At 42.9% G+C, this 22,092-nt stretch overlaps 1 protein-coding gene and 1 long non-coding RNA gene across 3 annotated transcripts in view; one reads left to right on the top strand and one right to left on the bottom strand.

The window, feature by feature from the left end:
• LOC126412694 (15-hydroxyprostaglandin dehydrogenase [NAD(+)]-like) overlaps nt 1-22,092 on the bottom strand; it is a 248,595-nt gene that overhangs the window by 16,544 nt on the left and 209,959 nt on the right. For both annotated transcript variants that reach the window (XM_050082407.1, XM_050082406.1), the window contains exons 4-5: nt 19,548-19,721; nt 7,899-8,050 (exon numbers count right to left, since the gene is read on the bottom strand). In XM_050082407.1, the coding sequence (XP_049938364.1) occupies nt 7,899-8,050; nt 19,548-19,721 (326 nt within the window). The remainder of the gene's footprint in view (nt 1-7,898; nt 8,051-19,547; nt 19,722-22,092) is intronic.
• The window catches only part of LOC126412695 (uncharacterized), a 251,442-nt gene that overhangs the window by 102,911 nt on the left and 126,439 nt on the right, over nt 1-22,092 (top strand). The window lies entirely within an intron of this gene.

Raw genomic sequence — 22,092 nt, 5'->3', positions numbered from 1 at the left:
ACAGAGTAGTGTTACATTTGTGTGTGTGTTATTCTGTGTTTAGAGCTTTGTTTAGTAGGATTGCGCGTGTAAATTCACAGATTATTGTTCAAATGGTTCAAATGGGTCTAAGCACTATGGGACTTAACATCTGAGGTCATCAGTCCCCTAGACTTAGAAAATGGTTCAAATGGCTCTGAGCACTATGTGACTTAACATCTGAGGTCATCAGTCCCCTAGACTTAGAGCTACTTAAATCTAACTAACCTAAGAACATCACACACATCCATGCCGGAGGCAGGATTCGGACCTGCGACCGTAGCAGCAGCGCGGTGCTGGACTGAAGCGCCTAGAACCGCTCGGCCACAGCGACCGGCTCAGATTATTGTTAAAGGAACACTTTGGCGACTTATTTATTTATTTTTTAAAAATTTGATTAGCAATTTTATGAAACATTTTTGTATTGTGTTAGCTATTGTGTTGCATTTGCAAGTCATGTATGGTGACGTCATGCGTTGTAGCACTTCACTGTACGGCGCAATTGAATTTCACAGAACAGCTTATTTAAGGTATAGTTACTTTTGCTAATAATTTTGGCGAAGTTAGTTAAAATTCAGTTATAGTGTTTAAAATTAAGCGACTCATTTTATCAGATAGCGTTTTCGGAGTTACACCACTTGCATTGTTCAGGACAACAACACAGATACACGAGCTACAAGGAATAGGAGTTCTCTTTACTCCTGTTTACCTTCACAAGATTAGACATAGTGGAGTCTTCATCAAGTAGACACGGCAACAGACATGGAACGAAAAGGACCGTGCACTACTGGGATCGTAACAAGACAGTATAGTCCACAAGAAAATATAACGGAGATGCTGGGGGAACTTTAATGGGAATCTTTGGTAGAAAGGCAACGTCACAGTCTGTACACGTTAGGCACCCCGGCCAGTCCCTGGGACACTGTGGCAAGTTCTCTATCAGTCTTAGCAGGAAAACTAGACGAGGACGGAGCGGCCTTGGAAATTATTCCAAGAAATTCGTTGCGCAGTTCCGCTCTCCAGACTCGTTTCTCGGCATCTGCTCACACAGCTGTGCGCCAGTTAAAACATTACAGAGTAATGCTGCTCTTCGACTGTCCAATTTTGATATTATTGCTCGACTTAATTAGGGGAGAGTGTTAGTACTTTTGTACACTTTCCAGACTTTAGCTCCCTAGCTAGTTTAATACATTTTATAATTCCACTTTTTAAATGATGGCATTCGCTTTTTATGTGCTGCAGTCTTTTTCTGAAATTACTTCGGAAAATTAAGGTTTCTCCGAAAGTCAAAACATGTTCCTAGGTTGAACTTGGTCTTGTACCCAGGAACAAATATTCCATTGATATAAAAGTGTTGTAACTGAAAAAAATGTTGTCAGTACTGTGTTTAATGGTGAATCAGTTACGTTATTACTCTACTACACACCAATGATGAAGCAGAGTAATCTAATTAAACAGAAGTATCATCAAAAGGTAGTTACAGGCTTAAAACATTTTGAAATGAAGTTACTGAAGAGTAACACAAATTTCCATTTACAAGACTGGTAAAATTGTTAAGACGTTAAAGAAACCCAGTTCATCTGCAAGTATCACATGTTCCATGGTAAAGACCTTCTTCTGTATCAAGGTACACGATGGTGCACGACCGATGAAGTATGGCTTAACTGTCAACAAGTTATATAAATAGTTCTAAATTTTACTCAAACTGAACGATTAACAATAAATTCCAAATAGCTTTGATATATTATACAGCACTTCTATTTTCTGAAAGCGAAATACGTATTTGTAAATTCTGTGCTAAACAGATCTTCGTGTTTAACAACAACAAAGACAATAGAAAATGGCGGAAACTGCTTATACGGTCTCAAGTGACCATTATTCTTCTCATTCTAAAATCAGTCACCAGACTCAAGTACCAACCAAAAAATTTCACGTGCTCCAGGTAAACCATCGTGTAGGTGCCACACTCTCCCTCAGTTTAATCTGGCTTTTATAATCTGGTAAGAGGTTAATTCTGAAATGTTCATTCATACTGTGGAGAAGTATTAACGGGATATGCGATCGTGCAGTACAGCTGACGTTGGATTTCTAAAAATATGCATCACTTCCATTAGGAGTCTGTGTATGATGTAAAACTAGGAGTTCGGCATGTATTTAGTGCAACTCGAGTACTACAGATACCTTTTCCCATAAACAATAACTTCTTGAAGCGGAAAAATGCTACTATTGGAGCACAAAAGAGGCAAATGTGCTCCTTTTAAAAACATTGACTGAAAAGTGGGATACCAACTGCCTCATTCTACCATCCTCTGCAACTTCAAAAATTTTCGCAGTTCTATTGGCATGCAAACATATACGCGCTCTGTTTAACATGCAGCTCATCTCTCATTCCCACAGGCTCCCCTACCGGAAAGTCGCTCACACCCACTTCGTCCTGTTCCGCTCACTGTCAATGCCTCTCTCTTGCTCTCTCTCTCACTTCTAATATCTCATTCCTCCTATCCTACTGCTGCTGTCTCTTCACACGGTCACTATCTCTCTCTTCCTCGTTGTCATACAATCACTCTTTCATTATTACTGGCTCTCATCCAGTTCCACCTTCTCCTTCTCTCTATTCCTGTCCCACAGCCACTGTCTCCTTCCCTCTCAACCTAAAGAAGCACAAATACGTTCGCATGCCAAACTTTTTATGGAAATTTTTGAAGGCGCTGAGGAAAGTAGAATTAGGTAGCTGGTACCCCACTTTTGAGTCAGAGTCTTTTAAACAGCAGGATCTTCGCTTTTCTTGTGCTCCGTTAGGAACATTATTCCGCTCGTGCCTTATTTTCCCTGCCACAGCAGGGTATCACTCATGTGAAAAAATCCTTACAGGCTAGTACAATTTTGGTAGTTTAATTATGTGAAATTGAAATGAGGCAAAATTAATTTTACACCTCAGAACGGAATTAACGTGCACTAAAATTTTGCATGTGTTTCCCAGAACCCTTTTCATGACAACGGAGACGCTTTACAGCATATTTATGCGTATTATTCAGCTTATAAACTACGTTTTCCCCTCACATCGGCTTTTACGTGTACAAGTTGGGTAACTTTGAACCTCTGTATCTCAGAAACGGATGAAGATATCATGCAAAGTTTCCAGGTCCTTCGGCATCGTGATCCTAGAAATGTATCGTAAAAATTTCAACCATTTTCTGAGCATAGCCATCGTGCAATCCGTGGCTCGATTTTAATACGGAAAATGGCAAAAGAGAACCTTTTTGGGGGTTTCTAAGGAACCGGCCAAAAACTAAAGGTGCCTTGATAAGCCCATTAAGGCCCGTCGTAGACTACATCAAATGTAAAAAGAACCAAACGATTTGCTCCATTTGCCCAAGCTGGAGGAAGTGTGTAACACTCATGCTTTTAACGTGTACTGCAGGATAGTGACACTAAGACGATCCTTCTGTTGTGTATACAGATAGCCCAATGGCTATCCAAAATTCTTAACCCTATCTCTCTATCACGAATAGAAGCCGAGATACGAGCTCTGGGATAATCCAGTTTCTCTGCGCGACGTTTTGGAACCTAGTAGCGCATGCTGCTGCATGCATACTGATAACGTTCGTGAACAATGTACTGCAATGTTTTTTATCATTTTTCTAAGCAATATCGCTAGGGTTATTCCAATTAGGACAATGCCAAACCAATCACTGCCAATTCGTCTATGACAGCAGGACGAGGTATTTTTGACAGTAAGAATCATCATTTTGTTGAAACAATGTCATAAAGAAAAAAAATCTTATGATAGACACAGATGAACTGCCTGTGAGCGTCTCTTGCAATGCCCTGCTCGGAGTAACCGTAGGTCGTTTCTTTGGTTATTATTTCTCTGAAAAACCATTGAAGGAGAACGACGGGCATAATGGCTGAATTTGAGTCCATACAGTGCCACAATAGTACAGTATCAATACCGGAGTCTCTCAAAATCCGTGTTATACATAACATGAACAAGGTGGGATACCGAGTTGTCTTGCAGTCACGGTGTGTGTGGTTTTGAGACCTTTCAATGTACAGTACCTAACTTCTCACTTCACGTAATTATTACCAGTTTACATTACAAGTTAGGTGTTGAAAGATTAGTTACTGAACGACAAATTTCCGAGCCAACAATTACTTCATCGGAGGCCGTTGCCAACTACCAACTACTATTTTGGAATGGTGTCTAGATATGCCAGTGACCATAGACCAAAATACCTGTCGCTGTGGCCGATAATCTGCCGTCAACTAAAATTTGTTTCTTACGTTTCTGCTGTGAGGTATGTGAAGAATTAACAACTGTAACAATCATAAACGATGAATCGTAATAAATAAAACAATAAATAAAAAGATTGATAATAGTAATAATAATAATCAGTAATAAATATCATAATTACTCAATAATAAATGTTAAATAACAAAATAGTTAATTGTTTCTGTACAGTAGTAAGGTACAAACATTTGCACACAGGTGAAAGTCAATCATGAGACCCATGTGACATGGAGAGAGCAATACAGGCAGTGAAAGACGGCACGGTTTTGAAAATTTCTGCAAGCATCTTTCGAGTCTAATGAAATACACTGAAGAGAAGAGTTCTGAAGAAAGATCTAAGTGCTACCGACAACAAAAAGGTTTCTAGAGGGTTGTATTACGTTTTTATCTCAAAACAAGAAATCACCTCTGCAGTTACACAGAAGATTTTTCGAGATGACGGCTAAGGACCTGTGATGCCGAGCATGTCAACTGGACTACAGGAATGATCTTCCTCATGGTTTGAATTAGGAACAGGAGGAGCAGATCAGTGTTTAACGTCTCGTCGACACCGAGGTCATTACAGACGGAGCACGCTCTCGGATTAGGGAAGGACGGGGAAGGAAATCGGCCATGCCTTTTCACAGGAACCATCCCAGCATTTGCCTGAAACGATTTAGGGAAATCACGGAAAACCTAAATCAGGATGACCGGACGCGGGTTTGAATCGTCGTCCTCGCGAATGCGAGTCCAGTGTGCTAACCAATGTTGAATTAGGAGACCAGAAGGGCTGGAAAGGGGTAAACTGCTCGTTTCCGGAAAAGGTTTCCAACATTGAGGTTGAGGTCAAGTGCTCAGGATATGCAGTGTGTGGCCCCAAACAGACCGCAGCCAATAGTGGGACGAAAGAAACTATTCATGCGAAAACTGAGCGTGAAATTTATTGAATTACCTTACTTTTTGTTTGTAGTAATTATGAATTTTCTCTTGAAAAGAAAAAGAAAGTGTAAATTCACCTAGGTGAGAAAGTCATCGGACAGCGATATGCACATATGCAGATGGCGGTAGTGTCGCGTACATTAGGACAGTGAACTGCCGGAGCTGTACTCAGCTGATTCATATGATAAGATTTACGACGTGATTATAGCCGCATGAGGGGGAATTAAGATACTTTGAACGCGGAATGGTTGTCGGAGCTAGAAGCATGGAGCTTCCCATTTCGAAAATCGTTAGGGAATTCAAGATTTCGAAACCCACAGTGTCAACAGTGTGCTGAGGATACCAAAATTCGAGCATTACCTCTCACCAAAGACACTGCAATGACAGACTGTCTTCAATTAACGACCAAGAGCAGCGGTGTTTGCGTACAGTTGTCAGTGCTAACAGACAACAGCAGAAATCAATGTGGGCTGTGGCAGCAGACGACAGATGCGAGTGGCTTTCCTAACAGCAGGACATCGCTTGCAGCGCATCTCTTGTGCTCGTAACCATATGGTTGGACCCTAGACGACCGGAAAACCGTGGCCTGGTCGGATGAGTCCCGATTTCAGCTGGTAAGACCTGATGGTAGGGTTGGAATGTGGCAGAGATCTCTCGAAGCCATGGACCCAAGTCGTCAACAAGGCAGTGTGCAAGCTGTTGGTAGGGGCTGTGTTTACGTGGAGTGGACTGGGTCCCCAGGTCCAACTGAACCGATTGTTGACTGGAAATGGTTATGTTCGGCTACTAGGAGATCATTTGCAGCCATTCATTGATTTCACGTTCCCAAACAACGACGGCATTTTTAAGGATGACAATGATTCACGTCACTGGATCACAATTGTTCGTGACTGGTTAGAAAAACATTCTGGGCAATTCGAGCGAATGATTTTGTCACCAGATCACCCGACATGCGTCCCATCGAACTTTTATGGGACTTAATCAAGAAATAGAGAGGTCATCTCGTGCCCAAACTCCTGCACCAACAATATTTTCCGTGGATAAGTATTTCTGCTGGGGGCTTCCAACAACTTGTTGAATTCATGCCATCTCGAGTTGCTGCACTACTCCGAGTAAAGAAGGTACGACACGATATTAACAGGTATCCCGTGACTTTCGTCACCTCAGTGTATACACAGAAGAGCCAAAGAAACTGATAAACCTGCCTAATATTCTGTAGGGCCCCCGCGAGCACGCAGAAGTGCCGCAACACGATGTGGCATGGATTCGACTAATGTCTAAAGTAGTACTGGAGAGAACTGACATAATGAATCCTGCAGGGCTGTCCACAATTCATAAGAGTACGAGGGGGTGGAGATCTCTTCTGAACAGCACGTTGAACGGTATCCCAGGTACGCTCAATAATGTTCATCTCTGGCGAGTTTGGTGGACAGCTGAAGTGTTTACTGAGAAGAGTGTTCCTGGAGCCACTCTGTAGCAATTCTGGATGTGTGGGGTGTCACATTGTCATGATGGAATTGCGCAAGTTCGGACTTGAATGGAACCAGGTCATCAGACAGGATGCTTACGAACGTGTCACCTGTAAGAGTCGTATCTAGACATATCAGGGGTCCCATATCAAACCAACTGCACGCGCCCCACACCATTACAGAGCCTCCACCAGCTTGAAAAGTTCCCTGCTGACATGCGGGGTCTATGTGTTCGTGAGGTTGTCTCGATACTCATTCAATCGCTCGATACAATTTGAAACGAGACTCGCCCGACCAGGCAACATGATTCCAGTCATAAACAGTCCAATTTAGGGGTTGACGGGCCTAGGCAAGTGTGAAACTATGTGTCGTGCAGTCATCAAGGGTACACGAGTGGACCTTCGGTTCCGAAAGCCCATATCGATGATATTTTGTTGAATGATTCGCACGCTGACATTTGTTGATGGTACAGCATTGAAATTTGCAGCAATATGCGGTAGGGTTGCACTTCTGTCAAGCTGAACGAGTGTCTTCAGTCATGGTTGGTCCCGTTCTTGTAGGATCTTCTTTCAGACCACACCGATGTCGGAGATTTGATGTTTTACATAATTCTTGATATTCACGGTACACTCGCGAAATGGTCATACTGGAAAATCCCCACTTCATCACTACCTCGGAGATGCTGTGTCCCATTGCTCGTGCGCCGACTATAACACCACGTTCAAACTCACTTACATCTTGATAACCTGCCATTGTAGCGACAGTAACCGATCTAACAACTGTTGTCTTATACAGGCACCGGAGCACGACATATAGTTTCACGCTTGGTTCAGCCCGTCAACACCGACAGTAGACTGTTGATGACTGGAAACATGTTGCCTGGTCGGACGAGTCTCGTTTCAAATTGTATCGAGCAGATGAACGTGTATGGCTAAGGAGACAACCTCATGAATCCATAGACCCTGCATGTCAGCTGGGGACTGTTCAAGCTGGTGGAGTCCTTGTAATGGTGTGGGGCGTGTGCAGTTGGAGTGATACGGTACCCCTGACACTTCTAGGTACGACTCTGACAGGTGACACGTACGTAAGCTTCCTGCCTGTTTACATATCTCTCTATTTGAATACGCTTGCCTATATCAGTTTCTTTGGTGCTTAAGTGTAGTTGTGAGCGAGTTTATGTAGGAGCAGACAGCGGCACTTACTTCTGCTGTGGCAGCTCTGCGAGCTCCTGCGCGGCCAGTTGCCCCATGGAGGACATCTGAGGGCCTCCTGCCCCAGCCACCAACGGCGTCTCCGTAACGCCAGGGCATAGGGCCATGACGCGCACTCCCGTACGTTCCCAGTGGTATGGCATCTGCAACAGAGAGCAAACCGGTCAATTGACAGAGGCGAAAATGTACTATCTTATCGAAAGAATCTGGAAGACCCCTCATGTAACGCTGAATTGACCAACAGATGTCACGAGAGGTGGACTTGCCAGTATAAACGGAAGCAGTAACAGCAGAATGGGTCAGTCAGGAGAGGTCAGTGACTTCGAACGTTGGAAAAAATTGTGGTAAGATCCTACGGGACCAAACTAATGAGGTCATCGGTTCCTAGGCTTACACACTATTAATTCTAACTTAAACCAACTTACGCTAAGGGCAACACACAGACCCATGCACAAGGGAGGACTCGAACTTCCGATGGGGCGAACTACGTGAACCGTGGCAAGGTGCCTCGGACCACGCGGCTACCCCGCGCGGCCCGAACGTGAGCTAACCATTGTATGTCACCTGAGTAAGAAATCCCTCAGTGACATTTGAACGATTCTTAAGCTCTCCACGTAACTGCTGACGATGTGACTGTGAAGTGGACACCTGAAGGAGCATCCCTCGCTAAATCAAGACCAGGCAACCTCATGTGATGACTGACAGGGAGCACTGAGCAATGCGTAAAATAATTTTTTACAACGTGCGCGGTATCAGCTGAAGAAATCACTCGTGAGTTCCGGAGTGCTAGCAGCAGTCCAGCTAGCTTACTGACTGAGCACTGGGAGTTTAAAGTGAATTCAGCGCCATAGTCGAGCGGCTCCTTACAAGCCACACACTTCTGTTGTCAGTGCTAAGCGACGCTTGAGAGGTGGTGTAAGAGCGATGCCACTGGAAAGTGGGCAGTGGGCGAATGTAAACCAGTGGATTGGAGTGATGAATCAGGCTACACATTGTCGCATACCGATGAATTGGTCTGGGTTACCCAAATGCCTAGAGAATGTTATATGCTGTAATGAGTAGTACCAACATTGAAGTACAGAGGATGTGCTGTTACAGTGTGGGGGTATTTTTCGACGTTAGTGTACGGTCCCTGCACTCAAGCCAACGCCTAAGTCCGCAATTATATGAACACGTTTTACGTCGTTGTGTATTGCGTACAGCAGAGTAACAGTTCGGAGAAGATGACTGTATTAGCATTACAGTGCGCACTATCATAATGCGTATGTGAGGCATTGGTTTGTGGACAATAACATTCCTGAAACGGACTGGCCTGCCCAGATTTCCGATCTGAACCCAATGGAGCACTTTTGGGATGAGTTAGAACGCCGACTTCGCTCCAGATCTAAGCGTCCAACATCGCTACATTCTCTGGACTCGGTTCTTGAAGAAGCATGGTTTACCATTCCTCCACAGACATACAGATACCTACTGAAAGTGTCTCCATCAGAGCACAAGCCGTCATAAAGGCGAAGGGTGGAGACACCTCATATTATTGTTCATTAATAGGTGTCCGGATACTATGACCAGATACTATACAAGTTCATTTAGAGGCATTCTTTAACTATTGTGTTTGTGTTTTGTAGGAAAGGAATTTGAAATAAGAATTATTTCAAGTGACTTTTTTCATTTAAATATTATTTATTCCAGAAACTGCATGCATATTGTTCTACACATTGACTTGGATCTGTCATCTGAACAGTGTAACGAAGTAATCTGGTGTTATAAACAGAGGGCGAGTCAGGAGAAAAGTAACAGGATTTGAGTCCTTCTGAACAAATGATGTCATATGAACATATGTTCCGCAATGAAATTTTCGCTCTGCAGCGGAGTGTGGACTGATATGAAAATTCCTGGCAGATTAAAACTGTGTGCCGGACCGAGATTCGAACTCGCGACCTTTGCCTTTCACGGGCAAGTGCCCTACCAACACAGTTTTAATCTACCAGAAAGTTTCATATCAGCGCACACTACGCTGCAGAGTAAAAATTTCATTTTGGAAATATCCCCCGGACTGAGGCAACTCGATGTCTCGGCAATATCCTTTCTTTCAGGAGTGCTAGTTCTCCAAGAAGCCGGCCGATGTGGCCGAGCGGTTCTAGGTGCTTCAGTCCGGAACCACGCTGCTGCTGCGATCGCAGGTTCGAATCCTGCCACGGGCATGGATGTGTGTGATGTCCTTAGGTTAGTTAGGTTTAAGTAGTTCTAAGTCTAGGGGACTGATGGCCTCAGATGTTAAGTCCCATAGTGCTTAGAGCCATTTGAACCATTTTTTAGTTCTACAAGTTTCTCGGGAGAGCTTCTGTGAAGTTCCGAAGGAAGAGACGAGGTACTGGTGAAAGTAAAGCTGTGAGGACGGGTCGTGAGTCGTGCTTGGGTGGCTTAGTTGGTAGAGCACTTGCCCACGTAAGGCAAAGGTCCCGGCTTCGTGTCTCGGTCCGGCACACATTTTTAATCTGCCATGAAGTTTCATATGTTCCGTTCTTAAGAGTTTCCGAAGAAAATAATGAAAACAGTGGGAAACAGGACAACTGTAGGCGACAGTAAAAGAAACAGTGTGATCTAATTTTTGTTTAACTGTGTATGTATCCTCATGCAAGAAGTTCAGGAAGTTCACCTTCAATTATAATGTATTTTACAGATCCTGTAAACAGTTTCTGTCTTTCTGATTTGAGTTCATTCGTACGGTCCTTTACTTAAGCACACATATGTAAAATACGAACGAGAAGTTCCTCCTTTGTGTCTACTTTGCGTTTGGAGACTTCGCTCTTAAACCAACCCAACAAACTGTGGTATTATGGTGTGAGACCGGGTAACCTCAGTGGCCAAAAAATGACTCTATGGGGACCGATTCACCGCCCAAGATACATTTCAGTGACAGACTGTTTCACTGGAAGTACGGAATGTGCAGGAGCTCTGTCGTGCTGAAACTCCATACGACGTCGTTTGTCAAAGGAATAGCCTCTAAGTATTCTGGTAACACCTTTTAAAGGGATTCAAAATACCAAACTCCGTTGCGATCGTTATCTAAAACAACTGGACCTGTTACTCTGCGCTCCACCAGGCGCAAGTGATATGTGCACTGAAATGGTCAGTAAAGCCAACACTTTGTACCCTGATGTTGCTTTAATTGTATTCGTATGCAAGTGCTGGTGAAGAAGGTCATGCGACAGTCGTATATCGGATACTGTGAAGAAAATAGCATATGTTCATTTGAAGTTTTTTGTTCAGAATCATCAATACTATCAACTTTCAAAGCATGTACCTTTCCTCCTGACTCACCTTGTATTTATTGCGAATTTATATTCCTTAGACGCTTTATACAAGCCGCTTGTGATGACGGACCGCCACAAACGCTAAGTGACGAGGTTGATCAATGTGTCCGTATATACGTCCATCAATCCAAATAAAGAACACGGAGAAAGAAAATAGGACAGACTATCACAATGAAATTGTCATACTATTTTCTGCAGTTCGAAAGATGACAACAGAACGGAAATTTATAGGGAAGTCCATCGTATTTCGAAAACTGCTTGGTCTCACATGAGGGTTACGTTGTACAGCAACAACTGCAGTATTCAATATGACCATCGCAGTGACAAAAATATTTCACCATTTTTTGGAATACTTAGTTTTTGGCGAACTGGCAACTAGAACGGAGATTTTCAACGTTGTTCCCATCAGCTTATGTGAATGACAGACGTTAGTGAAGACCAAGGATAGTAGTGACCTAGGACAGACTGTGTGTCTTGGGTGTGCCTTGATGCGAACAAGAAATCTGTATTGTTGCACGGCCTCTTAAGTGAGAGTGTAAAGGCAAGCTGGAATTTGGAAGGTTAGTGTATTCCCATATACTTAGATTTTAAACGGATATCTAATTTAATTACTTAAGTTGTGTTAAAAACCAAATACTCCGTTAAATTAAGAAACGGAAAGAGGTTAGAATAGTCTAGAAAATAGTTTCTGGAAAACGCAGGCCAGAAGAAGGAATAGACAGGTATGGCACATGATAGGGGATTTTGAACTATGTGCCATAGGAGATAGGAAGCATACAGGGGAAATGTATGTTTCAAAAGTAAAAGAGAATTACTGAAATGTTTGGATCCATCAGTGCCACACAGGTGCCAAAATCAGTACAGAATAGATAAAAATATAGACGTATTAAAAGCAATCGATAAAATCTATAAATAAAAGATAGACTAAGCTGAATTTGTTACCCAAAGGAAAGTTGATTCATGAAAAACTCTCATCTCGTCAGTATAGGAAAGTAGCTACTGATTAACGTCATCCAGAGAAAATATCCACTTCAAGAAAGGGACCACTGCACTATGACGGTGTAATGTCAACAGCTTGATGGGCTTTAAAATTTTCTGCCAGACTGTAATCCCTGTGTAACGCGCTAAATGTCCTTCGAGAATGAAGTCATCTTAGCAATAGTTATAGGTATGTCAAAGGACTTGGAATATCAGTTGAGTCGAATGCGTAGTGTCTTGGACAGAGATTATAACGTAAGTATTTATAAAAGTAAAGCATGACTAAAGGAGTGTAATCGAATTAAGTCATGTGACGTTGAGGGAGGTAGATTAGAAAATGAGACGTGGGGTATTTTACGAGAATTTTGCTATTTGAGGCTGAAAAATAAGTAAAAATAATAAAAGTAAAGAGAATATAAACCACAGACTGGGAGCAGCAATCCAAGCTTTCCTGATAGAAAAGTACATTGACATCGAGTACAAACGTAAGTAAGAGTACGTCTACTTATACACTGATGAACAATGATTGGAATCATCCGTTTTAAGAGAACGTTTTTCGAGTTTATGTTACATCGTTCAATGAACTTGCCGCTTGAAGCTTAAATTCACAAAAATTACCTACCTTACAACAACTGGGGTTTAGGGTTGTTTCTCATGCCGATATGGTTGGCAAAATGTATAACAAAAAAAGGAAAACCAGAGCAAACACGACCGAAAATGAGATCACATTAACAAATGGTAAAACAAAAGAACCAAAGTAATGAGGTACCCCACCACTCCACACCTTGGTACAATTTCAGTTGAACTTATGAGAGTAATAACATGCTAAAGGAACCAATGCAACGTAGCAATAATAAATCATTCATCTATAAAATTTTTTGTGGCAAATGCCCAAGTACTATAGTGGGCAAGGAGAACGTTCTTTTTATTTATCTTGAGGGAACATATTAGACATATTAGATAGTATTATTTGGACAGTCAGTATTAATCTTAAAGGGATCAAATATTAAGCAATGCAACCCTCCAAATCTATCACACTGTACAAAGTGCAGGACAACGAATATTTTTGCGAAACGGAAATTCACGATCGTTTCGTCCAGAAGATGATTTCGGAATCACTTCAGTTTAGTCTCCCAACTTGTGGAAAGAATACTCAATGTGACCGCTGTCAGAATCGTGCACCTAATTTTCTTAGTAATATACTACATGTCAATTTAAGTACCACTGAAGTAACTACGCAGACTGTAATGGATATATATGCAGATATTTTTATGTGTGGTACCTTATTAAGCACGCACATCAGTAGATTGATTTTTTCCTCTCCGTTGAACAGTCTTCCCACAACAACGTCAAAAGCGTTACAACCTGATGTTTTCGGCACGGTCGTAAGGAAAGAAGATTGAGTTTAACACCCTGTCGACATCGAATTCATTAGAGAGGAAACACAAGAACTGATTGCGTCAAGGATGTGGAAGGAAATCGGCCGTGCCCTTTCAAAAGAACGATTCCGAAATTTTCCTGGAGCGATTTAGGGAAATCACGGAAACCTAAATCTGGATGGCCGGACGTGGGTTTGAACCGTCGTTCTCCCAAAAGAGAGTCCAGTGTGATAACCACTGCGTCACCTCGCTCGTGCACAGTCATACTGCATCACCAAGTAGATTACACCTGTCAGTATAGACTTAGCATTTTGTACCCATGTGTCCACATTTCAACATATGACCTGCTGTCCAGATTAAAATAATGCTGAAATTCGATATGATGTTGACGCATCCTTAGCCTTGATGACATCTTCCACTCTCGCAGGCATAGTTCAATCAGGTGCTGGAATGTTTCTTGGGGAATGGCAGCCCATTCTTCACGCAGTGCTGCACTGAGGAGAGGTATCGATGTCGGTCGGTGAGACTTTGCAGGAAGTCTGCGTTCCAAAACATCCCAAAAGTGTTTTATAGGATTCAGGTCAGCGCTCTGTGCAGGACAGTCCATAACAGCTATGTTACTGTCGTGTAACCATTCCACCACAGGCTGTGCATTATTAACAGGTACTCAATCGTGTTGAAAGATGCAGTCGCCATCCCCGAATTGCTCTTCAACAATGGGAAGCAAGAAACTTCACTGTAGGCGTGTGCTGTTGTAGTGCCACGCAAAACAACAAGGGGTGCAAGCCCCCTCCATGAAAAACACGACCACACCATAACACCACCACCTCCTAATTTTTCTGCTGGCACTGTACATGCTGGCAGATGAAGTACACCGGGCATTCGCCATACCCACACCGTGCAATCGGATCGCCACATTGTCTACTGTGGTTCGTCACTCCACACAACGTTTTCCACTGTTCAATCGTCCAATATTTACGCTCCCTACACCAAGAGAGGCGTCGTTTGGCATTTATTGGCGTGATGTGTGGCTTATGTGCAGCCACCCTACCATGAAATCCAAGTTTTCTCACCTCCCGCCTAACTGTCATAGTACTTGCAGTGTATCCTGATGCAGTTTGGAGTTCCTGTGTGATGATGGATAGATGTGTGTCTATTACACATTAGGACCCTCTTCAACTGTCGGCCGTCTCTGTCAGTCAACAGACGAGGTCGGCCTGTACGCTTTTGTGCTGTACGTGTCCCTTCACGTTTCCACTTCACTATCACATCGGAAACAGTGGACCTAGGGATGTTTAGGAGTGTGGAAATCTCACGTACAGACGTATGACACAAGTGTCACCCAGTCACCTGACCACGTTCGATGTCCGTGAGTTGCGTGGAGGGCCCAATTCTTCTCTCTCACGATGTCTAATGACTACTGAGGTCGCTGATATGGAATACCTGGCAGTAGGTGGCAGCACAATGCACCTAATATGAAAAATGTATGTTTTAGGGAGTGTCCGGATACTTTTGATCACATAGTGTATTATATGCCTCTGTACAACATCTTTTTCGAATTTGTTGACTGTTTTGTACCTTAATTTCCCATATCCCTCTAGTTTCGCAAACAGGAGTGTATTTGAGTTGGGCTGCGCAGGAAATCACAATGAATGTATGCAGTCGATGGTGAAGATGTGGACGTTCTAAATAAATATATATATATAGATCTCAGGAAGCTTTTACTGAAATTATTTCTTTCCAGAGTAGTCTTACATGATATCCCGCGAATTATAGATGAAGGACAACAGGCAGATTCCATTGTCCTCGATAATAGCTTCCCAGATATGCGAATAGCGTGAAGACTTCTTAAGTAGTAGGATCCGGTACGTTGTTTTCGACGGCGAGTGTTCATCAGGGACAAGGGTATCGTCAGGAAGTGCCCCAAGGAGACGCCTCTTACACTCTATATGCACAAATGAACTGGCCGACAGGGTGAGCTGCAACTGCACGTGTTTGCCGGTGACGGTGATGTACACGGAAAGGTCTCGTCGTTTCTTCAGGAGTACGCAAAATGACTTAGACGAAATTTCTGGTTGATGTGGTAAATGAGAGCTATCTCTAAATGTAGAACAATGTAAGATAATGTACATGAGGAGAAAAATCAATCCCGTAATGTTCGAATACTGCATTCGTAGCGTGCAGCTTGACACAGGCAAGTCGGATAAATATCTAGACGTAACTTTGCAAAGTGACATGAAATGGAAAGAGCATGTAAGGAATTTAGTGGAAAGGCGAATGGGGATTTCAGTTTATTCGGAGAGTTTTAGAAATGTGTGGTTCATCTGTAAAGGAGAGCTCGTGTAGAAGGCTATAGATGCGTCGGCGTTAAATTGATCTCTGACAGTTGCAGTGAGCAGGGCTCAGCAGCTTTGGCCGAGCCGATCTCAACCAATAACGTATGGCGATGTTGTAAACTTCTCTGTGGCAACGCCTCTGGGGCTGATAACCTTTCAGACGGTTACTGTTTTTGCCCGCAGCCGTTAAAGCTTCGCAGTTGAAAGCTCTCAACAGCGTTGCGAGCTGTCAGGGATCACCTTACACCGTCTCGACTATAGTGCGACCCGTTCTTGAGTACTGCTCGAGTGTTTGGGATACCAATAGATCAGATTAAAGGAAGACATCGAAGCAATTCAGAGACGGGTTGCTAGATTTACTTCCAGTAGGTTCGAACAGCACGCAAGTGTTACGGAGATGCTTCGAGAACTGAAATGGGAATCCCTGTAGGGACGGTGTCGTTGTTATCGAGTGACGATATTGAGAATATTTACAGAACCAGCATTTGAAGCTGACTGCAGAACGACCTACATTTCGCGGAAGGACTACGAAGATAAGGTAACAGAAATTTAGGCTTGTACAGAGGCATATGTACAGACGTTTTCCCCTCGCTCTGTTTGCGAGTAGAACAGAAGGGAAACGATTTTAACCGGCAAGATTAGGACTATCAGACCATCTCTTACATCCAACCAGGCATTTAACATATTTTACATCACATTCAATTTCGATAAATATTTTATAAATTGTATCTAATTTTGAACTTTGTAAAACACTTAGTAATTTCTATAGCGCAAAAGGGAAAAAATATACACGATTTTCAATCGTTCATTAGAAGTACAACAATGCGAACAAGTTTCATGAAGGTAGATCTAAAGAGTGACGGCTAGAAGCAATGGGCATGAGTGGAAGGATGGAAGACGGACAGAGAGAAGAAGTGATAAAGAAACAAGTAATGGAGAGAGGGGGAAAAGAAGTGCCACGAATGACTGAGATATGAAAAGAGAACGATTCGTAAATGGTAGAAAATAGGAGCATTTCCTTCGCTGCTTTAGAGAGGGAAAACTGGCCATATCCGTCAGTTTTAGAGAAAACGTCATGAGGGTGACAAAAGATAGTGTTTCAACTTTTCCATAAGAGCAACAGGCCATTTATCAGTGCGCAGATTTCAGGGTAGTTTGTTACAGATGCTGGTGGTGGCAATGGAGGGGCTTGCGAATGTTTTTATCCTATAGATGGACACAAACAGGGTACAGGGTACTACATAAGTAGAGAATAAAAGATTCTGAAATGTGGTAGAGGATGCCGTAAGTCGGCTGAGTTATTCATGGAAATTAAAGTATCGCCGAGCGTATCTGCCGCTTTCCTTGCGGATATGTGAGAGGTGTGTCGTATGTACATTCGTGGAGAGTAGTTGAGTGCAATGGAATGCATGTACGCAATTGTGTTATATTTGTGTCGTGTGATGCTGATGAGGGAAGGGAGGGACTGAAGTCCAGCGCCGACACGTAGCGTATTCCTCTCGAACAGCACCAAGCCGACCGACAAGCTTAGGACGTCCTCACCCGACGGGTGCATCGTCATTAATATTGTCACATCCCCCAGTTCGTGAGACAAAGCGGCGAGGCTTGAATTAAATCCTGCACACTGGCGCAAATAGTGATCATCAGGAAGCTTGCGTCAGCATGTCTCCTGCACTTGTAGGCCAAATGCCGGCAGTGAAAAATGTTATTCACCACCAGGGTTCGGAGCGGTGCAGAGTGTGCCAACTCGCTTCAAAGTCTGGACAGAATTTATAAAGAAAATTATATGCCCGTTCCGATATGACATGAGTCCCGCGAAATTCTGTGCAGATTGCAATGGCGCATATTTCTCCATTGCTGCGGCGTCGTTCCGGTCTCACATCGATATGATGCATGGCGTGACATCTGACGGTGAACAGTGAATCAGCCAACACCAATTTTTCATTTTATTGTTTGTAAGCCCTGTTTAATATGTGACAGCGATCGTGCCTAGTTATCAGGATAAAATAAGATGGGTGCCACTCCAGAAGGTATGTGTATGACATTTTAACCGATGTAATGCGATTTAAAACTAAACGGCTGCCGATATTTTCCGAAATCGTTGGCTACAGAACTTCCTCTGCGTGCCACCACTTTTGTAAATGGCTGTCCTGGTGGCTTAACAGTATAGTTAACGAGTTCAAATGTATTTGTGTGCACGTATTTGCACTTTTTATTCGACGGTCATGTTTTTATCCTGCGGGAATGCCACAAGTTAAACTGCGTCTATCATTATTGCAATTATCTCATACACTATTATCTGCACAGAAAACGTCATTAGGCGTTTCTGTATCATTTTTGAGGAGCTATTTGGAATTGTGGTCATAATTTTTTTGGTAAATTGGGTAATGATGTTTTTACGTGATTAAAATGTACCGTACTAACTTGTTTTATGTTTCGCGAAATGCTGCAAAACAGTTCATATTTTGTACATAGAATTCCAAAATTATAATACAGCGATCTTTCTCGAAAGTCTGGTGGCAGCTTCACCGGACTCACAATATTCTGCAATAATGTCCGATGCCGATATCTGGGCACAGTTTTGATCCGCGGATATGACACAATCGAAGCTACTCCGTTGTCGATTGGACGTCTGTCTGAAGACGCGCAGGTAGCTCGAACTAAGGATACCCGGCGTTACTGAGAAGATTTTACACGGAAGTATTCCCGTGAGAAACCGATACACATCGTATTTCATTGGCTTTTGGCATCTTCGGATCCATTCATCTCGAGAGTCCAGAAAATGACAGTTGAAGTTAAACAGATGTTGCCTGAGGTAAAAGATCTACTTTTTAAACAATCTCCCAGCAGACAATCCGAAAGCGATCGTCCTGAAAGCAGTAGTGACACAAGCGACAAATGTGACTATAATTTCGCTTGAAAAATGTAAAATACCGAGTAAAACATTTCAATACAGCAAATTCGACTTATAAATCGTTATCAGCGACCTCACAATACTTTCTACAAGAAATTTTGCTCGAATGCGCCAGATTTATGATTATTGACCTGCCAAATTGTATGAGCCATTTTGAATTTTGTAATTCCGACATCAGATTCCTAAAAAGCGACCCAAAGCACCTACAAGAAACTCAGTTTTGTGGGATTTTATGTTCACTTTTGTACTATGTCCTGGTTTTGAAGCTACTTGGCCCAGTGTGTGCCGTATCTCTCAGTCGAGCCCCGTCGCACGGGCGTACGCTGGCGATCTCGGCTACGGGGGCGAGTTTTCAGGTAATTAAGAAAGAGGTAGTGAATAGAATTGGGAAAAAAGAAGCTGACGGCAGTGGCTGACTAGGCGAAGGGGTAAGTTGATAGGACACTTCCCTGTGTACCAAGGCACAGTGAGCTTATTAATAGAGAGAAGTGTGGGGGATAAAAATTGTTGAGGGGTACCAAGGCTCGAATACAGTAAGCACGTTCAAATGACTGTAGGCTGCAGTGGTTCTGCAACAATGAAGCGATTATTGGAGGGTAGACTAATGTGGAGATTTGCTGTCAGCAATAGTTCTGACTGTTATTTCCCCCCCCCCCCCCCCCCCCCAGCGAGAACCGCGTCATCAGCTGGTGCTGGTGTGGAGTGTGGGCGGGACTCACCCCGAACGAGCGCACGAGGCCGACGACGGCGTGCTTGCTCGTGACGTAGGCGGGCGCGCCGGCGATGGCGGACAGCCCCAGGATGGAGGCCACGTTGAGCACGGCGCCGCCGCGGCCGCCGCGGTCCCGGCCCATCGCCTCCAGCGCCAGCAGCGTGCCGCGCATCACCGCCGCCTGCACACACCCACACAGACACACAAGCGTCACACCCTGGCAGCCGACCACGTGACCGCACAACTGTGACTGAAGGAGACGGGGAATTTTCCGAGTCTGAGGGTTTGTGACAACAACGCAATCACACTAAATTGAAATAGAGACTGAAGACTGAGCGTTACTGTCACTGCTGTGAATGTGTAGCTCACAGCCTCTGGCCGTCAGCAGTGTCATATAATTGTCGTGAATCCCATGACGTTCAATATGTGACCAGTTGCTTCTGTCTAAAAGCTCTTTAATTTTCTACCCTGCATTTTCAAATGTTCCTAGCTGTACCAGACCACGCTTTGTTTGTTTTAAATGGAAGAGACGAAAAGAAAAAGCTCATGTTCGTAATATCTATGGAAACTGGGTATACGTTCTAATCTCCTTCTCTCCCCTGTCTCCGTCCGTCTCCCCCTCCTCCTCTCTTTGTCCATCTCCTTCTCCTTCCCCATCTCTCTGTCCACCACCACTTCCCCCCTCTCTACATCCATCTTCTCCTGCCCCCTCTTTCTACCTGTCTGTCCACCATCACCTCCTCCCCCATTTCTCCATCCCTCTTCTCCTACTCCCTCTCTCCATCTGCTCCTGCTTGCTATCTCTGTCCTCTGTCCCCATCCTGGCCCCGTTTTATATGTCCGTTTCCTTCCACCCTCTGTCCATCTCCTCTTCCCCTCTCTCTCTGCTCTTCAGCCTTGTTTATTCTTATTGCCCATTCACATCCCGCAGTAGTCTCCTAATCATAAACCAACTTCCCTGTCTGCTAAGGATTCGCTATTGTATATTTCATATACATTTATATATTAAAAAGTATATAGTCTATATGTGTCTAAACGTTTATTACCGTAATGTGTAAAAATCTGAAGCAAAACGGAAAGGCACATTTTGAGATTTCGTATATTAAGTGTTTCATATATTACATATCTGTAGTTATATATTATATACATTAAAATATACATATGTTAAAGGCTTAGGTACCTAAAAACACCCCCAAGTCAGATTTTAACGTTGCGACAAAATTTAAAAGCAATCGCTCAAAAACTTTCGGAGATTAACTATTTTGAACCAAGCATTATTTACATTTTTATAACGTTTTGCCTTTTACTACATACATAACAAATGGCGTTCTAGTAGCTATGTAAAAACATTTGAGTATTCGGATGCTACGTTGTGTCAGAATTTCAAAAAAAATCCATGAAGAACATTGGGAGATTTTGAAGAAACGAACATCTAAGTCTGTACTACTTATATAGAAAATGCAGATGTTCCTAATCGTAAATATCTGAAAGTTTTTGATCGAATTCTTTGAAATTTAGACACAACGTTGCTTTGGAATACACTTATGTTTCATATACCTATTTTTAATTCTACGTAATATATAATTTTTTATAAATTTAATAAAAGGGGAACATTGATACAAAAAGTAAAATGACCACGCAAGGCATACCAACAATAATCGGTATAAATCAAAATGTAAATATTCATTTATTCAAAATCGTGTATCTCCGATATCCAGAAGTTCTTGACCCAGTAGTTTTGAAATTTTGACGCAACGTTGCATTCTAAAACAGGCGTGTTTTTACGTATGTATGTATAAGAACTCACGGAGATCGCAGATACACATTTTGAACAAAATCATTCTCAATTTTATTTATACCGATTACTGATCGTAGGACTTGCATGGTCATTTTACGTTCTTATGCAATGGATTTACATATTAATGGTTATATATACATAAAGCAATAAACAATATAAACAAACCAAAATTTTATAGCTGAATATCTACATCTCTTAACAAGTCCACAGATCTCGATGTCACCAAATGCACTTCATTGAGTCCATCAGGAAATTTATGTAGTAAAGACTCTTCAATCAGGTGCTGCGCAGTTTGTACACCAACCCCACACTCACACGTCGGCTTACCTTTGAATCCCCGTCTGTACAAACAAGCATCAAACCTTCCATGTATTTAACGTAATCGATTCAGAGTTGTCCACAGTTTCCTGGGAAGACCAAATCCATTTACGCGCTTAAGAGTATCAGAATTTGCCGGAAGGACTTCTCCAAAACCGATTTCCTTTCTTGGCACACGCCATATAAAAGACGCGCATCTCTCCTAGGCCAGGGCGGTTTCTTGGCTTTGAGTCTGCTGAAAAGTGTTTTCTATAGCTGATTGTACAGAACCGATTTCTGATGAAGAAGTACACCTTTGGTACTCTCTTACAGCTGGTGCTTCCCGTTAAATTGATGGTGGTGCATTATTAAATAATACTTGAAGCTATGGAAGTGGTGTTGATTTAGTAGTGCCACTAATTATTCTCATTGCTTGATTTAGTTTAGCCGGCCGCGG

Source organism: Schistocerca serialis, chromosome 7 (assembly GCF_023864345.2).
Source record: "Schistocerca serialis cubense isolate TAMUIC-IGC-003099 chromosome 7, iqSchSeri2.2, whole genome shotgun sequence".
In the NCBI taxonomy this organism is placed as follows: Eukaryota; Metazoa; Arthropoda; class Insecta; order Orthoptera; family Acrididae; genus Schistocerca; species Schistocerca serialis.
Note: the sequence above shows the minus strand (reverse complement) of the source record. Positions and strands in the feature narration are given on the sequence as shown.